General features: G+C 49.1%; 1 protein-coding gene across 1 annotated transcript in view; it reads left to right on the top strand.

Annotated features, from left to right (window-relative positions):
- The window catches only part of FRAS1 (Fraser extracellular matrix complex subunit 1), a 173862-nt gene extending 153380 nt beyond the window's left edge, over nucleotides 1-20482 (top strand). Inside the window, exons 52-73 of the mRNA XM_080407940.1 lie at nucleotides 780-939; nucleotides 1395-1557; nucleotides 2016-2262; nucleotides 3153-3497; nucleotides 3778-3938; nucleotides 4319-4466; nucleotides 5731-5936; nucleotides 6407-6563; nucleotides 7214-7414; nucleotides 8756-8943; nucleotides 9129-9404; nucleotides 10436-10668; nucleotides 11024-11184; nucleotides 11976-12190; nucleotides 13692-13842; nucleotides 14862-14969; nucleotides 15146-15305; nucleotides 16027-16143; nucleotides 16762-16928; nucleotides 17233-17438; nucleotides 18620-18766; nucleotides 19769-20482. Of these exons, the coding sequence (XP_080264066.1) occupies nucleotides 780-939; nucleotides 1395-1557; nucleotides 2016-2262; nucleotides 3153-3497; nucleotides 3778-3938; nucleotides 4319-4466; nucleotides 5731-5936; nucleotides 6407-6563; nucleotides 7214-7414; nucleotides 8756-8943; nucleotides 9129-9404; nucleotides 10436-10668; nucleotides 11024-11184; nucleotides 11976-12190; nucleotides 13692-13842; nucleotides 14862-14969; nucleotides 15146-15305; nucleotides 16027-16143; nucleotides 16762-16928; nucleotides 17233-17438; nucleotides 18620-18766; nucleotides 19769-20353 (4502 nt within the window). The 3' untranslated portion in view covers nucleotides 20354-20482. The remainder of the gene's footprint in view (nucleotides 1-779; nucleotides 940-1394; nucleotides 1558-2015; nucleotides 2263-3152; nucleotides 3498-3777; nucleotides 3939-4318; nucleotides 4467-5730; nucleotides 5937-6406; nucleotides 6564-7213; nucleotides 7415-8755; nucleotides 8944-9128; nucleotides 9405-10435; nucleotides 10669-11023; nucleotides 11185-11975; nucleotides 12191-13691; nucleotides 13843-14861; nucleotides 14970-15145; nucleotides 15306-16026; nucleotides 16144-16761; nucleotides 16929-17232; nucleotides 17439-18619; nucleotides 18767-19768) is intronic.
- Nucleotides 20483-20486: the final 4 nt, after the last annotated feature.

Genomic DNA, 20486 nt, shown 5'->3' with positions numbered 1-20486 from the left:
TTAGCCACCAGTGCAGAGTCAACCACACATGGAAGGTTCGCTCATGCAAGACTGAGGGATTCTCCATGAGGATGGGGAGTAACTACTTCTCACACCACTGTGCTTGTTCTGATGGCTGCTCCCCCCCGACTCCCCCAGGCAGGCTGAGGGCGAACTCGCTGCACAGCCTTTCTCAGCACTCCTGCTGCTGCGGTTTGCAGAGCCTGGCACCATGCTGCCTTGGGGCCTGTGCAGATGCAGGCAGCAGCTCTGCCTGACCCTTCTCATCAGGCCCTGCCAGCCACACCTGGCACCCCATGTGCACTGGGGGGAAAAGAAGAAAAAAAAAATTGGGGGAAAAAAGAAGCAAGAGACCTGTGTTATTTTAGGGCTGAAGCTTGGCAAACGTATTATACTGCAGAAAGTCAGAGAGCCTGAACCATCTCAGCAGTGAGAAGGACCCCTGTTAGGACATGCCAGCTTGTAGAACAGACCTGAAATACATGCTGCCGCAGTGAACGGGTATTTCTTGCGTTTCATCAAAGCTACTTTCAATTTACCTGATTTTTAAGTGTGAGCTGTTACGGATAGAGACTAGACAAGGGAATGTCTTGTCATGGGTTGTAGGCTGGCTTCTACCACAGGTAAGACCAAGGAAGTTGGAAAAGCTGCTGCAGCATAAGGGGCGCGTGGAGATCCTGGTCCCTGAAGCCGTGTGAATGCCCGTCTCCGCACTGCTCGTCTATAAAACTGCCATGGAATGTCTGGGTTGGCTCATGGGATGTCTTCTCCCCTGGCAGAGGATGTGAACCAGGGCCTCATTCGGTACGTGATGCATGAGGAGAAGGCTCAGGAGACCATGGACAGCTTTCAGTTCCTAGTGAAGGACAGCAAACCCAATGTGGTCGGTGGCAACATCTTCCATATCCAGTGGTCTCTCCTCAGCTTTACATACACAAGGTAAATGGCATGGGGTTTACAGCACTCTTCTGACAGATGGGCTCTTACCTGGAGGTTGAGCTCTGTAATATGTTATTGGACCTACAGCACAGAAATTAAATTCTGGGGCATTTTCTGTCATGTTTCTGCCTGTGTTCCACTGGCACCCCATCAGGAGTGAGGTCTCGCTGCTGTGTGCTGTAGCCACATGGGTGGCATGCCTGTTGGATTAATTAACACTGGCAATTTCTAGGTGGGCCAGGCATGTGTTTATCAGTGAGGAGAAATACCTGCAGGGTTAAACCATGGAGCAGGTTGCTGAGTAGCTGCCATCTGCCCAAGTCCCTGGTGATTAGTGTCCCTCGGATTTTCTGTGGAGATGACAGTCAGCCTGAATCTGCGGTGCTTGGTACCAGCGTAAACACACAAGTTTTGCTCCCCAACCTGTTATTTGTGTCTGCTTGATACATTTCCAGCTACACCGTCCGAGAGAGCGCAGGCTCCGTGAGCGTCACCGTGAAGCGGATCGGTAACCTCAACCAGTACGCGATCGTCCTGTGCCGCACAGAGCAGGGAACGGCCACCTCTGGCTCCACTTCGCAGCCAGGAGAGCAGGACTACGTGGAGTATGCAGGGCAGGTGGGTGGGGGACACGAGGAAGGGGAAGGTCTGACCACGCATGCCATCAAGCCTAGATGGAAGAACTGATAATAACACAAGGGAGACTATTTCCTTTCTAAAAATGTGTGGGTTATTTGCTTTCAGAAGAGGGTCCCCTTTCCTTCATCAGTTTTTTTATGTTGACAGATAGGCTTTGCAGCCGTGTTCTGGCAGACCACAAACGTTCCAGGTTTGCCTGAGTGGCAGGAGTGTCACTCCTGATTGTGCAAAAGGCTAAAACTGTGACCAGAAGGGGTGGGGGCCCACAGCCTCCATTTGCTGCTGCCTTTGACCTTCCCGAGCCATTTGGCCTTGGTTGAAGTCAGTGTCTGATGCTGCCCACGCACAGGGTCTGTGACACAGGCAAGGGTGAGACAGGGAGGACGGAAAGTTTCAGACCCCAGTCCAAAGAGAGCAGCCCCCTTGCTGCCTTCCAGGTGCAGTTTGAGGAGCGGGAGGACATCAAGGCCTGCACCATTATCCTTAACGATGACAAGGTGTTTGAGAACACGGAGAGCTTTGCCGTGGAGCTCAGCATGCCGGCCTATGCTCTGCTGGGGAATGTCACCCGGGCCACGGTCACCATCACGGACCCGGAGGACGAGCCCACCCTGCAGTTCGACAGGAAGGCATACCACATCAGCGAGAGCGCTGGATTCCTCTCTGCTCCTGTGGAAAGAAAAGGTGGGTCGAGCCGGACAGAGTGACTTTCCGTGCCGCACAGGAGGGAAAGCGGCTCTGCGGGTGCTGCTGTGGGTGGGTGTGCAGAGCCTGAACCCCCACGGCAGAGCGGGTGGGTGGGGAGCCCTGGAGGCGGTGGTCAGCCTAGCCTCTGGGCAGAGAGGTGAAGCAAAGGTTGCAAAGGCTGCCTAGAGCTTGGATTTTAATTCTGTTTTTTTTATAGATAACCGAAGCAGTTTAGTGCCTGTTATCCTGCAGTCTTTTAGCACATGACTAGGCTTACTGCAAAGCTGCCAAGGAGTCTTTGCGGCATATAACTTTGCCAGGCACAGGCAAACAACTGTTCCCTGTTGGCAGGCTAATAACAGTGACCCCCAAAACAAGTGGTGTTCTTTGGGGTTTGCTTGTTTATGGTTTTGGGGTGATACTTTGGTTTTTTAGAAGGAGCTTTGCGGCACAACTGAAATGCAACAACATAGGGCAGATGGGGGTTTTCTTTTCATTTTTCTCAGCTCTGCTGTAAGATTCACGAACGTAGTTAAAGCTCCTTACTTTGGGATTAATTTCTCTTTCCAGCATCAGGAGTAAACTCATGGATTTATTTGTTGCTTCTCTGTGACCTAGGTGCCGTGTTTGATGTGGACCCTGTCATTGTGCTATATATTCTTTAATAGGCACGTGTCACCCGCTTCCTGATCTATAGTAACCAAGAGTACAGATTTGGAGGTAGACTTAAGCCAGCTTCTATGCAAGTTTAGGAGAAGGGGCGGTGTTCTTTTTTACTCCTCACCCTCTTTTCTGAATGCTGCTTTATTATTTAAGTGAACAGTGTCTCCACCAAACAGAGTAACAGTATTGCCATAAAGTTATGTGACTTTTCTGTTACATCTTAGGGGATACCAGCAGCACTGTGTCTGCCATCTGCTACACTGTCCCCAAATCAGCCAAGGGAAGCAGCCTTTATATGCTGGAATCTGGCTCTGACTTCAAGTCCCGCGGGATGGTGGATGACAGCCGCATCGTCTTTGGTCCGGGTGTCACCACGATGACATGTGATGTCACGCTGATCGATGACAGTGAATATGAAGAGGAAGAGGAGTTTGAGATCGCATTGGCCGATGCCTCAGATAATGCACGCATTGGCAGCCGGGCTTCAGCCAACGTCTTCATTGGTGGTCCCAATGATGCCTCCACAGTGTTCCTGGGGAACGCTACCTTTACTGTCAGCGAGGCTGCAGGTGAAGAGTGGCAGGGAGCTGCCCCGAGGCTGCTCCGCAGCACGTTGGGGTGCTTTCAGCAGCAAGAGGTATCAGAAGGAGCAGTTCAGGGCACAGCAGGAGAACTGTGAAAGATCTGCAGAGGGTTTCTGTTCTTCCCTCTGCCCCTGTGGGGAAGGCTGGGGGGGGTTCTCTGCAGTAGCCTGTGAAGGGCAAAGGGCATGCTGAAGGGAAAGGGGTGGTGTTGTGGTATGTGGCTGCTTTCTCATCTTGGTTCTCTCATGTGCAACTGGTGATGCAGGAAACATTGAGATTCCAGTCCTCCGACAGGGACCTGATCTCTCAACCCCCGTCTCAGTGTGGTGTGCCACTCGGACATCAGACCCTCCATCTGCCAGCCCAGGAATCGATTATGTCCCCAGCTCCAGAAAAATAGACTTCAGGCCAGGCAAGACAGAAGAGGTGAGGAGCCACTTTGACTTCTGATGAGCCTGCTCAGTCTGGTGACGCTTCCCTCTTGTTTATCTGCCTACTCTATATTTGCCTGTTTTGAAAATCCTCTTAGGGCCTCTTGAGAGTTATTAATGAATCTGCTAGGCACAGGCTCACAACTGATCAGCCCTCCAGCCAGAGGAGGTTTGGTCAGACCACCTCTCCCAGGATAAAGGTGGCTGCCTGTTCTCTGAAATGATATGCCAGATTTATCTAGAACATTGTTTCCCTTGGTTAATGAATTCAGAAGAGGCCTGACACAATGACTTTACATTAGACACCCAGATGCAGGTGCCAGGAGGGATGAAAGCTTTGCATCTCTAAAAGCAGGACTTCCGCTTTCCTTCTAGTTCTGCACTCTGACAATCCTGGATGATGCGCAGTACCCAGTGATAGAAGGGCTGGAGACATTTGTTGTTTATCTCAGCTCACCCCATGGAGCTGAGCTGACAAAGCCATTCCAAGCGATCGTGGCTATTAATGACGTCACCCAAGATGGTAAGTTATCCATGGCAGCTCTCTCTGGCCCATCCTAGCCTCTTCCTTAACACTCCATGCAGCAGGAGGCTAGTCCGAGTTAGGTTATTTCTAGGCTGGATTTAGCCTGTTTTCCTGGGATCACAGAATCACAGAATGGTCGGGGTTGGAAGGGGCCTCTGGAGATCATCTAGTCCAACGCCCTGCTAAAGCAGGTTCTCCTCCAGAGCGGGCTGCACAGCATTGTGTCCAAGTGGGTTTTGAATGTCTCCAGAGGAGACTCCACAGCCTCTCTGGACAGCCTGTCTCAGCGCTCTGTCACGCTCACAGTAAAGAAGTTTTTCCTCACATTCAGCTGGAGCTCCCTGTGCTGCAGTTAGTGCCTGTTGCCCCTTGTCCTGTCACTGGGCACCACTGAAAAGAGCCTGGCCCCATCCTCCTGAGACTTCCCCTTAAGATATTTGCAGACATTGGTAAGGTCCCCTCTCAGTTGTCTCTTCTCCAGGCTAAACAGGCCCAGCTCTCTCAGCCTTTCCTCATACGGGAGATGCTCCAGCCCCTTGATCATCCCATTCCACTTGGCAGCCCTGTTTCTTTCTGTGCTTCACTGTCCACAAGAGCTTGGAGTCTTTGGAAGTGCAGAATTAATTTTCCTGTAGTGTCCCCACACGTTCAGCCACGCATTGCCTCCTCTGCTCAGAGCTGGCCACATTCCATGCTTTCTGTGAGCTAAAGCCCCCCTCACTATGAGAGAAAATCTCACCACGTGTTTATTTTCTCTTGTCTTTTAACATCTCTTGTGTTTGCTTGCCTAAGGAAAGCACACACTGTATAATCTAACTCTGTAGTAGTTATAATAATTTCTGCCTTTGCATCGTTTGTTGATGTCTGCCCTCCTTGCTGCCAGCTGTTTGTTCCGTGTCTGCCCGCAGACAGTAGAATAATGCTTTGAGCATCCATTTCAGTACTGAGCCCTGATACGGTCCCCCCCGACACACCTCGCAAACATACCATCCCTGTACCGCCGGCCCTGCCTGGTTCTCCAGCACATTGCAGCAGTGCCAAAATGGTAGGGAAGGAACAAGCGTCGTCAGCTGTTGGAGTCAGGTGGCTCAGTCATTGTTTGTTTGAAACCAAATCCTGTACTGAGGCACAGTGAAGCTGCCGTTTTATCCCCTGGCTGCCAGGCTCCATGCAGCAGTTCTCCCAGGGTATATCTGCCTCCATTAGCTCCTGTCTTTCTGGAGCTTCAGCACTGCTTGACCCTTTTTATTACCTCCTACAGTACCAAGCATGCAGTTCACCAAGGATACGTACACGGTGAAGGAGAAGGAGGGTACTCTGCACATCCCCATCTTCCGCACTGGGGACCTGAGCTATGAGTCCTCGGTCAGGTGCTACACCCAGAGCCAGACAGCAGAGGTCATGGAGGACTTTGCAGAGAGAAGAAATGCAGAGGAGTCTCGCATCACTTTCTTGAAAGGGGAGAAGGTGAGCTGAACCTGGCTTAGAGGGACAATGAAGAACCATTGATGGGAGAGGTTCACATCTCTTCCTCAGCTCTGCATTGTCAGAGGGAGCTGGCAGAGGTTATCCAAACTCGTCTCATAGGTGCTTAAAGTCACAAATTCTGCTCCTGGAAATATGACACGACTCTGAAAGGGTTGTTTATTTCATGATAAAATTGATTAAAATGTGATATGCAAATTGTCTGCGCCGGTAGGATTCAGGATTGTTGTAGCTGCTGGTTTGTGGAAGCAGGTGTCTTCACTGCTGTGTCTTATCCCAGAACTGTGTGGTTTGTCCACACTGAAGCAACAGCCTTGAAAATAAAAGAGTTTCTTCCAGGATTGACAGTACTCAGACACTAAACCCTAGACAGTGAAGTACCATGTGGCCTTTAAGGTGACTTCATCAGATTTACAAATGTTTCCTGTTTTCTCCTGCTTACTTGGCTTCAGGTGAAGAACTGCAGTGTTTATATCAGTGATGACTCTGCCTTTGAACCAGAAGAGCAGTTCCTGGTCTATCTTGGTAGTCCACTTGGAAACCATTGGAGTGGAGCTAGGGTTGGGAAGATGGATGTGGCAACCATAACTGTCACCAATGACGAAGATGGTAAGCAAGGATGCTCAATGAGGATGTGGTTGTAGTGTAGGATGCACGTTCCAAGGTAGTCAGCACAGTTGCATCAACACTTAGCAGTTTAATTTAGTACACATGAATGCTTTCAGTCGTGTGGTCACAGCTCCATGTGCAGATCTCGGATGCAATGGCTTTGTGCAAAGGGCTGATCTTAAGGGAGAGATTGAATAACAATGGCTCGAACCCCCCCCATTTGTCCCATTTCCCATTCCCCTGCAGCTGCACAGGGAGTTGCCGTGCTTCCCCTGGGAGATGTTGCCTTCCCTCCACAGTGTCACAGCCTGGAGAGATCCATGTGGAAGAAGGAGGATGCCAGGTCCCTCTGGTGTCACTGCCGATGGGGCTGTAGCACCATCACGTGCCATGGGTTTGGGGGCATGTGGTTCAGTGGGAGGCAGGGGATGGGAGAATCATTTGCCATATGTGTTGGGGTTTGCCCCACCCTTGCCCTAGTTCACATCCAACCCTTCCAGCTGCAGCTGGCCCTGGCTTTGAGGAGGCCCTTGCTCTGAAAATCTAAAAGGAGCTGAGCTTAGCTCACCTCAGTTGCTGAATGCTCTTCAGCTATAAACAGTCAGCCGGTGTGCAAACCTGAGGCTTTTTCTTCACTGCTGTTTCTGTAGCACCCACCATTGAGTTTGAAGAAGCTGCGTACCAAGTGCGGGAGCCGCCTGGCCCAGAGGGTGTTGCCATTTTAAACATCAAGGTGGTCCGGAGAGGGGATCAGAACAGGACCTCAAAAGTCCGCTGTAGCACCCGCGATGGCTCAGCTCAGGCGGGAGTGGATTACTATCCCAAGAGTCGAATGCTCAAATTCAGTCCAGGTAAAGGGTCCTTGGAGGGAAGGTTAGAGGTGGTAGCATGTCCAGGGACATTTGGGGTATGTCAGAAAGGAGGATTGAAGGGCAGTCTTCAGGGGATTTGGAAAAAGCGACTGTTTGCATAAGGTTTACAACACAACGCACAGGTCTGTCTGCTCCTGGTGAAGTGAACTGCATTCGTTGTAAGAACGCATAATATACCCTTAGATTTTGGAGTTTAGATTTGATGTGGGGTTTGATCTTGGGTTCATCGCAGTCTTTGTGGGAAGAAACACCTACCCGGCTTTTAAGTGTGTTACAAGTGGGGTGCAAGTCTTTCCCCCTTCCCTCGCGTTAGACATTTCCTTTCCCCTCTCTGCCCTTCTGGTTGCCTGATTGTTCTCAGGTCAAGCACACCGGTGTTCTGAGCACCAGCCCAGTGCTCAACAAGCAAAGTGCCAAGCTGCTGCCCGAGCAGGGGGGCCATGAAAAAAAGGAGGGAAAGAAAGCAGTGGTGAGCTCTTTGCTGAGCAGACTGTCAGTGCCTGAGGAGACAGAGATGGTTGAGACTTTCTGCTCGCTGGAATTAACATCACTTGAAAAAATTGGAAGGCTATCCCAAATCTTCCCATGTTTTCTCTTGTGTACTGCATTTTATCCCTTCATCATGCCCTGCTGGGTAAGAAGGATCTGGAGTTTGGTTGGTTTGGGGTTTTTTTCTGGGTTTTTTGGTAACACTTTTTAAATATACTACACATCGCTGTGTGGTCTTTTAAAGTGTGGTTCTTCTGGGCTGCAGCCTTGCACTCTGCTATAGCTGTAATTTTGTTACACAAAAAGGCTGAACTGTTAAACAGTGGTCAGAACTGAGAAAGAAGCACTGACATCTGGCAGGTGAGCATAAAGTGGTCTTCAGGGGATGTAAGGCTCAGCAGAGATCTTTCAGGATCCAGTGCAGCAGCTCAGACCATGTTGCTGGACCAAGAAACCCTCAGCAAAGTTCTGCATACTGGTGTGAAGGGGAGAGCACAGATGCTCGCAGCAGAGGTGGGGATGTACTTTGAATCATAGATTTTTACTAGACAGGCATTATTAATCCTCAGGTGGCATCTGCTAGTAAATCTGTCACCTGATCAATTGGATCAGTTGTCATAGCTGAAGTTTTATGTATAGAGTAGACTGCTGTGTGGACAGGGCTAAATTATTAGTAGCAATGAGCGGAAATAAAATTTATAATGCATATTTTATCATAAAGTTTCAGCAGTCCTAGCCTAGACCAGCTGTGCAGTTTTTTTATGAGAACTTTAGAGCAATATTTGATGATGAATCGAATTCTCTCTATTTCTCTTGCCTTTCCTCTCACAGGTGTGAACCACATCATATTTAAGGTGGAGATCATGTCGAATGAAGACCGGGAGTGGCACGAGTCCTTTTCTCTGGTGCTGGGTCCTGATGATCCGGTGGAAGCTGTTCTTGGAGATACCAGCACTGCAATAGTGACTATTTTGGATCAGGAGGCAGCAGGGAGCTTGATTCTACCAGCACCTCCTGTGGTGAGTTGCCCATTGCAATGGCTGTGATTTAGCACCCTTCAAGTACAGACTGAAAACGCCAGTGGGATTTCTGAAATCAAATTAAGAGCTACAGTAATGTAGCGGCTTGGAGCATGTGGGAAGGATTGCCTTTTCTGCCCCTTCCCTCTACCCCAGGTAAATGCTGCCATCTTGCATCCATACAGGTTGTCACTCTGGCTGATTACGACCGGGTGGAAGAAGTGACCAAGGACGGCGCGAAGAAATCCCCTTCCCCAGGCTATCCGCTCATCTGTGTCACTCCCTGTGACCCTCACTTCCCCAAATACACAGTCATGAAGGAACGCTGCAGCGAAGCTGGGATCAACCAGTCTTCAATACAGTTCAGCTGGGAAGTCGCGACCCCCACAGATGGGAACGGAGCCAGGTCACCTTTTGAAACCATCAGTGACAACACACCATTCACTAGCGTCAACCATAAGGTGTGTGGCAAGGTACCGGCATGGCGAAGGTGCAGGAGCGTGTGGTGTAAGGCAGGGAGGGCTTGCAGCAGCTCTGTCCATCTGTGTGATCGATCACTCACTCATGTGTGAAATTTGGTTGCATCCCTGCCATTGGATAGTCATGCACCTGGAAAAGTGGCTGTGCCTGGATAAGAGTTCTGCACGCTGACATGACCTGTGTTACCAGGGTTTGGCTGTGGGACCATGTGCTTGCCCTGCATCCTGCTCAAGCTGCAGGCAGGGCATAGCTCGTGGCATGAACTGCTGTTCCTTCAGGCACTCGTTTTGCTGCACTGCTCTGTGTGTGGCCTGACAACTCGCTCTACCTGGACTGTTCATGTCCTGCCCCACAGAATTACTGTTTTCCTCTGGGGACTTTTCCCAGGCGCTCCCAACTGTGATGTCTCAGCTCTTTTGAGGCATCCAGGTGTGTTTCTAGACCATGCCTACTCATGCATGAGATATTTTTAGTGGGTAGTGTACCTTTCAGTTACACAGAGATTAATATCTAAAATCTCAGGTTTGGGAATTGGCATGAGACATGGGTGCTTCTTTAGGGATTTTTTTCTTTTGGCTTCAGAAAATTGAGCACTGTTCTTCACTGAGCCTACTAAAAGCACCGCTTCTGTTGATGTGGGAAGTAGCTGCAAGCACTCAGACACTTCAGTAAATCCCTGGTGGCAGGAGACAGATGGAGTCTGGCAGATCATAACAGCTCAGGCTCCCTCTTCCTCCCCACCCCCCCAGTATGTGGGCAGAGTTTGGAAGCTGTAAAGCACCCGACATACTCGAGCATCTACTGCGGCATAGGTAGTGAGGCCAGTCGCGCTTGCATGCCCAAGTGGCCAAGCAGGTGTTGGCACACCCATGCTCCTGGTTAGTGTTTGCATGTGCCTCGCCTCTGTGCTGCCTCAAAACCCCAGGACAAAATGATTTTGCTACGCAGCCAGACATTGCAACACTGGTGTCTTTGACCCACAGGCTTGTTTCTCCCTCCTCGTTCCGTGCAGGTGCTGGACAGCATTTACTTTAGCCGGCGGTTCCACGTGCGCTGTGTGGCCAAGGCTGTGGACAAAGCTGGCCATGTGGGGACCCCCCTGAGAAGCAATGCAGTTACCATAGGCACGGACAGTGCCATTTGTCACACCCCTGTGGTGGCAGGGACAGCCCGAGGGTTCCAGGCACAGTCATTCATCGCCACACTGAAGTACTTGGATGTTAAGCACAAGGAGCATCCCAATAGGTAGGAGCCTGGAGCGGGGAGAGCGCAGTCCTTTACCAGGCCCCTGGCACTTGCGGAGCTGGCTTGGGTCGAGAGGAGAACCTCAGATGGGTCTGAAACCGCATCCCTCCGTGCAGCGTGACCTTTTGAACAGCACAGGGTGCTCAGGGCACTGCTCCTGTACCCTTCCTTGCAACCTTCCCTGCCCTTCCCCTCAGGAAGCTGGAGTTGGTGGGACAGCTTAAGGAGCAATGTGTAGAAGGGGAAATGTAGCTGAGACTAAATAGAAGGCTGCCACTAGCAGGCTCACCCTGTCTGTGCTGGGGCTGCTGGGGCGGGGGTTTTTTTCCACTGTCTCATCCACTCTTTGTTCCAGAATCCACATCTCAGTGCAGATCCCCCATCAGGATGGTATGCTGCCTCTCATCTCCACCCTGCCACTGCACAATCTGCATTTCCTTCTCTCAGAGTCTATCTACAGGCACCAGCACGTCTGCTCAAACCTGGTCACCGTCAGAGACCTCAGGGGCATCTCAGGTAACCTTTAAAGCCGGCCTTTGCTTTCCAAACTTGATGGTAGGGAGAAGCCAGTAAAGAAATGGAGAGAAGGCAGCTTTGCCTTCCTCTGGGCTGTCTTAATATTACGTATATAATAATTACTCTTCCTCTGCTAATAGCAGTGAACAGAGTTGCCCAGTTGAAGAGGAGATAAGATGCCTGGGGATGTTTAATGGGGTTAAGCAGCATTGCTCTGTGTGAGGAGGCTGGAGGGTCACGCCGTGCTGGTGATTTTCTGCTTTTCAAATCTGTCTTGTGGTATCTGTGTGGTTAGAGAGGGATCCACAGGAAGGAGATCATTGGGTCTGTGTCACCAGAGTCTCCTGCATGGCAACAAGAAGCGGTGAAAGCAAATTCACTGCTGAAGTAAATGTGAGAGCCAGAGGAAAAACACAGTTTGTGTCTGTGACACTCGGGGTAATGCGGCCCGTGATGGCTCCGTGGTGAACAGGGGATTGTTGTGCTTCATTCTGTTCATTTCATACTCACGCTGCTCTGCATTTCTTAAATTTTAAGTTCAACCTTTAATTAATAGCTTGCTAAGTGTGGGTTTTAGGATCCTTAGCCCATTCCTATAACAATTTCCCCTGTTTTCCCCTACGCATTTCCCATGTGTACTCGGTTTGACCTCTAGGATAATGAAGGGAGAGGAGCCCATTGAGTTCCTGGTATAACAACAGTGACATGACTTGAGAGTGAAAATGGGACCTCTTGGCCTCAAGCTCTTTAAAATCTGGGGTGATCCATGTCCTGATGTCTCTTAATCCCAGAGGCAGGGTTTCTGGATGAAGTGACCTACGACAGCATCGTTCTTGGTCCTGGCTATGACCGCCCTTACCAGTTCGACCCCACAGTGAGAGAGCCGAAAACAATCCAGCTCTATAAGCACCTCAACCTGAAGAGCTGTATCTGGACTTTTGATGCTTATTACGACATGACTGAACTAATTGATGTTTGTGGAGGGTCTGTCACCGCTGACTTCCAGGTGAGGTGCCAGTTCCAAAACTCTTCCACGTAATCCAGATCCTTCTCAATTCTTAAGCAAAGCTCCACTTTGTGTCTGTGTGTATTTGCTGTTCTGATTTATACAACTGGAGTCTGGCTTTTTCCCACTTTTACCTAAAAAAGAACGGTGTTTTGCAGAATGCACTTTATTCATTTATTTTTGTTGGGGTAACAATAAAATAACAATAAAAAAATAAGATAGGTCTTATTCTCTCCATCTTCAGAGCACCCATAAAATATTTTTTTTAAATGTAAGGATGTGCTGAAAATTCAAAACATTCTTAGCTGTGCTCCGTTCTTTTACAATTTTGACTGTATTGTTAGCCAATATAAATGAGCAAAGAACAGAGCAGAGGCACATCAGTTTGTACTCTGCAGTGGAGCAAGGTCGTGGGAATTTTTAAGTAATGCAGAAGCCAAAAATGTTCTATAAAATAGTGGCTTTCGCTACTAGACGTGTCTCACTGCCCTCTCATGGATGGATTATACATGTACATCCCACTCAAGTGAGTATCTCATCTTCCTTAGGTTCTTGTATTAAATTCCCAGTCGGAATGTTATGGCCAACCTCATCTCTTTTAATTCCTGCCAGTCTGGAATACTTTGTTAACTTCCCTTTTATAGTTCCAATTACTTGTGGAAATCCAGAGGAGCTACTTGAGCTGAACAACTGTATAATTTAGTATGCAGAGACTGGCACCAAGCAGTCTGGAATGTCTCTCTGAGCTCTTCCAGGGGTTTGCAGAGTACAGCTGTGCTCCACAGATAATAGGTAATATATCTACAGATATATATATATCAGATAGATAATAATATCCACAGATAATAGCTGGTGTACGTACAGCCGGAGAGCTGTGGTATTTCAGATACTCGTAGGGCCAGTCCTCAGCAAGCAGAATTGCTTATTTTTAATTCATGGAATTGAAAACTCTGGGGGGGCGGGGGTGTGTGTGTTTGAGGTGACCACAGCTCCTTTTGTACCAGGACACCTGTGTGCTTTAGCACTTACCCTTAATTAAAATGCAGTTTTGCTTAAGTACCTACATGTAAAAGTAAAGAAAGTTCAGGCAGTCACCTCTGACTTATTCGTAGGAGTTTTGTAGTGTATGAGGAGTCCTCTGTGCTTGCATACTTCTTCCCAGAAATTCATTATTATTTTTCAAATGGCAGTCCACCAAGAACTTTTTTGCAAATCAGCTAATTGTTTGCCAATAATGCTCAGTCTTTATTGCAGTGATGACATTATATTGCTTTACAAGTACTTTGTCCCCACATTACCCTCCCTGTGTCTAGGACATCCACGGTCCAGAACTAAAAAGGAGCCTTCTTTTGCAGGTACTCTGGCTTTTTTTTCTTCATTTGCAGGGCAGAACACAGATGCAGTGGGTGCTGCGAGGCTGGGCCAGTGTCACTCCTTTGGAAGGTGCATAACCACTTTTGGGGGGTTTTATCAAACCACCTTTTTGGGGTTTTATCAACAGGTACGGGACTCTGCTCAGTCCTTCTTAACAGTCCACGTCCCACTCTACGTGTCCTATATCTACGTGACAGCGCCAAGAGGTTGGGCTTCTCTTGAGCATCACACAGAGATGGAGTTCTCCTTTTTCTATGATACTGTTCTCTGGAGGACAGGTAGGTCCAAGGCATTTGGAGGGGTAGGGGAGAATTGGTTTGTTCTTGGGTTTTTTTCCTTTTTCTTGGTTTCTGCACTGCTGCTGCAGTCCTGAGGATGGGTAGCACTCACTGAAGTGGAGGGCATGGAGGCTGAGTCCAGCTGTGCCTGCATCTGTGTCAGCTTGGTAAGGGGCTGTCATTTCCCCCCAGCCTCTCTCTGTTCATGGGAGCAGTTCTCACTGAGCCTTAGAAAGTGCGGCAGGAAAAGAGCTATCGCTTTCAGTCTCCGCAGGCAGGCACAGGTTGCTCTCAGTGGGATATTTGGAGTGATTTCTCTGACACTTTTCAGTGATTCTCGTGTGAGAGCTGTCATGTTCCTCAGCCTCCTGGCTCTCACAGATGGACTTTTTCCCATATTATCAGCAGTGCTCCCACCTGCGAGCCCTAACGCCTTCCTATCCTCTGCTGGTGGTTATAGACCTAACATCCGTGCATCTATATGTGGATTATCCTGTGCCTGCAAGTCTTCTATTTCCAGCCTGTTAATTTTCCTTTTCCACAGTCTTTGGAGCCTGTGTGTGCTCTGAACCCACCCGTGCCTGCAACCCTGAGCAATATTGCTGCTCGGAGGGCTACGAGGAACAGGCAGTGCCTCACCCTGGGTTTTATTCTGCTAGCGGTGACACTAAGTATTGTAGAGGGGGCACTGGCAGAGCTTTGGTCATGGAGGGCCCCTCAGGAATTAAGGCCAGGAGTACCTACAAACAATTGTCTGCAACTTTACATAATAAGTAAGTTAAATTCACAGGCTACTCATAGGGAGAGCTCAGTATATTTATTTCCTTGATGCTTGAGTGAGACGTAGGCGGCACATGTGGATAACGGAGGAAGTGTATAGCAGACTGACTTGAGAATGATCCACATTAAACCATGCCTTTTTGGAGCTCTCTGAAATGCTGCTGGAGCTACGTGGGGCTGAGAGAGCCCACCTGAGGGCTGACTGTGTTGTGTGGCTTTTTTCTTGCTGCACTGTGCAGGGATTCAGACGGACAGCGTTCTCTCAGCCCGGCTGCAGATCATCAGGATCTATATCCGTGAGGATGGCAGGCTGGTTATCGAGTTCAAGACACAGGCCAAGTTCAGAGGTGAGAGCATTAGTCCTGATAGAGGAAGAAATCAATGTACAAATACAGATTTGTTCTGAAAACACAGGTAGCTGAACAAGTCCCTCTTCCCTTGAGAAGTCCCTCTGTGTTGAGGTGTGCGGCACGGGGTCTCCCCGTACTCTGCCTTACCTGTCACCTCCTCATCCTCACCCCAGGGCTTTTTGTGATGGAGCACCACAGCCTGCCAGATATCAAGTCTTTTTTAATGACTCCAGACCACCTGGGAGGGATCGAATTTGACCTGCAGCTGCTGTGGAGCGCTCAGACTTTTGACTCTCCTTACCAGCTCTGGAGAGCCACCAGCTCCTATAACAGGTGAGGACTGGGGGTTTGGCCACCTTCAGCAGCTTCCCACAGCACGATGTGTTTCTTCAGCAATGAATGTGCATGCAGTTAGCAGCAGCAGTGCAACAAATCCAGGCCTGAAAGAGGAATCCCTGTTGTCCTTTCTGCAGCCACAGCAACAGCATGGAGCGGTCAGGAGGCAGAGCTCGCAGGGAGCTGCTGGCAGGGCTGAAAACACTCCTCTAGCGGTTGTCCAAGTAGAGGGAAAAATCATTTCACGTCCTTGTAAATGCATTTTTCTAGCAGTTAAGCCAGCGGGTAGGTAGATAGCAGAGGTGATGATGTATTCAAGGTTGTTTTGCAGTCTGCAAGTTAAAAGCAGGATTTCATGTCCACGACTGACTTAATCAGTAGTGCTCTGCTTGGTGGAGGTAGGTATATTAAGATCTAGAAATAGTTGGTTCACTTTTATAAAAAATTCCTTTTCGTTATTAGTTCCATTTGTGACTGTTTATTCTTACAGTCTCTGCTCCTTGCGCAGAGGGTCAGATTAACACCGCAGGTCAAATTTGGCCCCCCTCTGACTGCTGGAGGAGATGGATGTTTCTGGGGTGAGGGAGAGGTCCTGCTATGAACTTAGTCTTGCCTCCTTACACTAATTGCAAAACAGTGGATGTCAGGCAAACACATCAGCTGGGTTAACAGCTTCGAGTCTGGTTTGGTGACCACAGCATCTCCTCTCTGTTCCCAGGAAGGACTACTCTGGAGAGTACACCATCTTCTTAATCCCCTGTACTGTGCAGCCCACGCAGCCATGGGTAGAGCCTGGAGACAAACCCCTGCCCTGCACGGCGCACGCTCCTGAGCGGTGAGGAGTCCTCGGCGGGGCAGCAGCAGAACGTTTGGGTTGTTTGTGTGGTCGCAGCAGGCGTGTAGCACCTACAGTGGCAGTGGGAAGGGAAAAGGGGAGAGAAGGAGCTGGGCTGGTTGTTGGGGTGCTCCAGGCAGTCTGTAGTATGGTGGGGTCTGTTACTCCTGAGCGCAAGGCAGGTGGTTTTTCTTTCTTAAAAAAAAAAAAAAAAAGTTGCCTTCATCTGCGTGCCTGCCTTTCCTCTATCACATCTAGCCAGACCATGGGCTCCCAGGACAGGGGCTGTCCTGAGCTGTGGTATGTCTCAGCCAGTGGTTTTCAGAAGCCCAGCCCGCATGGCCTTCGCTTGTCCCCAGAGAGAAGGAAAATCGAAGCTGTCGAGAGGAGGCTGCAGCCGCTTACGCAGAGCTCTGCATCTTTACTGGGAAACTGGGGCAGGGTGGGGGGCAGCGAGTTGCCTTGGGGTGAATACTGCTGAAGTGTGGGCTGCTGGGCTATATATAAATAGTAAAGCTGGAGGGAAGAAAGGTGACGCGGACTGTGCAGGTCCCCAGTGTGTAACTTCAGGTGTGTCCAAACTAAACCTTTCCTTTTCCTTTTCTGTCCCCATTTTAGATTTTTGATCCCGATCGCCTTCCAGCAGACAAACCGCCCAGTTCCCGTCGTCTACTCCCTAAACACAGAGTTTCAGCTCTGTAACAACGAGAAGGTGTTTCTGATGGACCCCACGAAATCTGAAATGTCTCTGGCAGAAATGGATTACAAAGGGGCTTTTTCAAAGGGTAGGATTTATTTTCTTTTTCCTGCTTGTTCTGCTTATACCTAATGTTTCTGTCATCATGACTTCGGTTCTTCTGAAAGAGAAGGCTAAAATTCAGATTTGGCTTTGCCTTTTTTATGGCAACAAATGGCATTTTAAGCGTTACAGCCCTGTAACAGCATGACAAGAACGTGCTGTGGCGCAGTATTTTATCACCTGCACACGCAAATCAAAACATCCACAGGCAGGTGAGCCGGCGCGTTTGGCTCCAACAGTGGGTCTCTTGTCAAACTGGAGAATTTAACCTGACCTCCCGACCTCCTCAGGGCAAATCCTGTATGGCCGCGTGCTCTGGAACCCCGAACAAAACCTAAATGCCGCTTACAAACTGCAGCTGGAGAAGGTCTATCTGTGTACAGGCAAGGATGGCTATGTGCCCTTCTTTGACCCCACGGGCACCGTCTATAACGAGGGGCCCCAGTATGGCTGTATTCAACCCAACAAGCACCTCAAACACCGATTTCTCCTCTTGGTAAGTTTTCTGCTATGGACAAAACTGCCATGTTGAGTAATGTTTGTGATCATGTCCAGACCATCCGGTCACTCGGCCTCTTGCTGACCTAACAGACCTGGGAACTAAATGACCGTCTGACTTGTGCAGCAGGATCACGCTTTTATTCACATACTGTTCAGCACATGTCAGCTGTTTCAGTTTGCCTGTTCTCCCTAGCCTGACTGCCCCAAATGATGTAGCATTGTTGCTTTTCTGTTCCACTTCCCCAGGCACCCCCAGACCCCGCAGCACCCTGCAGAGTCCCCAGGCAGACCCTGCCACCCCCTCAGCCCCCTGCGCCTTTGTGCAGCCACAGAACAAAGTGTGCTGCCTGTGCAAAGCACCTCCCTCACCTGTGAGGGGTCTGAAATGCTCGCAGAACTGTCCTCTGCTTCTGCTTTCTGTTTGGTGGTGTTTTTTTCCCTGGCTAGGAATGCATTCTGGCTACAAAGGGATGGGAAGTGAAATGCAGTGGATTTTTTGCAGTACTGAGCAGATAGATGCAAACCATAAAGACGAGATCAGTTTTTCCTTATTCTTTATCCATGAGTATTTCTTAGTCTTAAAAAAGAAAAAAAAACCCAGAAATTTGGAAGAAAAAGAAGTTAAGTACCAAACTCTTAAAATTTTCCTTGATCTCTGCTTCTGCTGCAGCTCGGAATTGACTAGACTGACATCATATAAAGGGAGATCTATTTACCAGTTACACAGAAATTCTTCTTGTATAAATCTACGATTAGTTCCCAAGATGCATTCACCTCTCACTACGTGCTTTGTAGTTAACATTTGCCAATGTCCTTGCTGGCAGCCCCATTACCGCTCACGGGATAAGGGTAACGTTAATGGTGTTAATTTGGCATGCATGTTTGAGCAGGCTGGCTCAACTTTTCTCCTGATCTTCAGATCTACAAACCTAATATTAAGACAATCAGTACTAAAACAGTATCAATGTCTACAAACCACATAGGTCACAAATATTTTCTGTGTGGTAAGCTATGCGTTTAAAGAAGTGTCCATAGCCATATGTAGCTGTGGAGACCAGGCATTTGGATTCGATTCCTGTGGCAGTACGTGGGTGTTATTTAGTGACCTGGCTTCTGGCTTCCCTTTGGAAAGACAACAGCATGCACTCCTCTTCGTAACTCCTCTCTCATTTCCAGGACCGAAACCAACCAGAAGTGACAGATAAGTATTTCCACGATGTGCCTTTTGACGCCCACTTTGCTTCCGAACTGTCTGAGTTCCATTCAGTAAGCAGCATGCCCGGAGTCGATGGATTTACTCTCAAGGTGGATGCTCTCTACAAGGTACATACTGAGCGGTATCCGTAGCCCAAAACTAACTTCCCTGGCCAGGGTGTCCCAAATACTTTGTGAACGGTAAGCTCTGGGCCTGATGCTGCCTAGAGAAACCAAACCGGTGCAGGGATAGGTCTTGCAGCTTTCTGCGGTGTAAGGGCAACCCTCACCCAACTTTTCTGATGGTGCGGTGGGACGCGTGGTCTCCACACCCACCCATAACACAGTCTCTGTAAAGAGAGGTGGCCTCACGTGCACGTGGTCATCTGCATTTGCAGATGACACTGTGGCACACCTCTCCTTGATTTGCCTGGGGGTAAATATGAGGTGCAAGATCAGACTCCGTGTTCAGCCATGGAGCACATACACAGTGCTGGCCCTTCCTCTAAAGGTCACCGCAGCTCAGAGCTCTCTGCACCCCTTCCCCGTCACAGGGGCAGGTGACCTCAGGTTGCGGTTCCTCTCCATGCGCAGAGTATGAGACTTGGAGGAGCCGAGCAGATTGTGGCAGAAACAGGAAGGACACAGAGGCAGCTCCTGATCGATGGCAGAATTTTATATCCTCATTCCTGGGGCTTTTTTTGTCCCTCCCCAGAGAGACCCTCTTTGTAACTCTGTGACCTCTGTTTGCTTAAGGGGCTTCTTAAGGGTCACATCATAAATTAACTGTGGAGCCAGTTAAGAAGCAAACTCCAGAATAGAAAACAGAGGTGAGGAATTCAGTCTGGTGATTGTTTTTTTCCAAGGCACTCAGGAAAGCAGCTCTTTAACAACATATTATTAATGTTCCTACATTAATTATTGCAGTTGCCAAAGATAGATGAGAAGACTGAAATCTCACTTGGTGATAAATATTATTGTAGGTGCTTATAAAAACACACAGACTTTTTTGGTTGATATTTGCACGAGTCAAGAAATGGGATGCAAAACGCAACCATCTCTACCTTTTACAAAATCACTTGATCTAAAAGCCATAGTTAAAATTTTCTGTGTGTCTTCCCTTTCCTAAAGGTGGAAGCTGGACACCAGTGGTACCTTCAAGTCATCTACATAATTGGCCCGGAGAGCATGGCAGGGCCTCGCGTTCAGCGATCCCTCACTCACCGCTGGAAACGCAGCCGCAGGGACCTGATAGATAGCAACGGGAGGCTGATGCTGGATGACTCCTTGATCTATGACAACGAAGGTGACCAGATCAAGAATGGCACCAACATGAAGTCACTGATCTTGGAGAGGGAAGAAGGTGCCGTCTCAGCATCCTTATCTCAAACGGGTGCTTCCCTGGGGAGTGCCTTCGCTGCGGTTACCCTGCTGCTTCTGGTGCTTTCGGGATTTTGCCTGCTCACCAGGAAGTGCCGAAAGCTGCGGAGGAAGCGAAAGGCTGCCCGGGCCGCCCCAGAGCAGCATCCCCTGAACACCAAGGTGGAGCTGCCCAGGGGCGCAAAGGCAGCTGCAGACAGCCAGTACTGCACCGTGAGGAACGTTAATATATTGAGGGAAACTGGTGGCATCTGTGAGGGGAAAGGCAGGAAGGTGAAGCAGGTGAACTTGGAAGTCAAAGTCCACAGCAATTTGCACGACGGAACAGAAGTTTAATGGAACATACACTTTGGTTTGGTAAAAGCTTTTTATAAATTGAAGAGAAAAAAAAAAAGAAAAAAAAAAAAGAAAAAAAAGCTGAGAACTTACGCTGGTATTTTTATACTCTTGTAAGGAGTGGCTCTAGCTT

The sequence above is a fragment of the Falco punctatus genome (genome assembly GCF_963210335.1).
Source record: "Falco punctatus genome assembly, chromosome: 1".
Classification (NCBI taxonomy): Eukaryota; Metazoa; Chordata; class Aves; order Falconiformes; family Falconidae; genus Falco; species Falco punctatus.
Note: the sequence above shows the minus strand (reverse complement) of the source record. Positions and strands in the feature narration are given on the sequence as shown.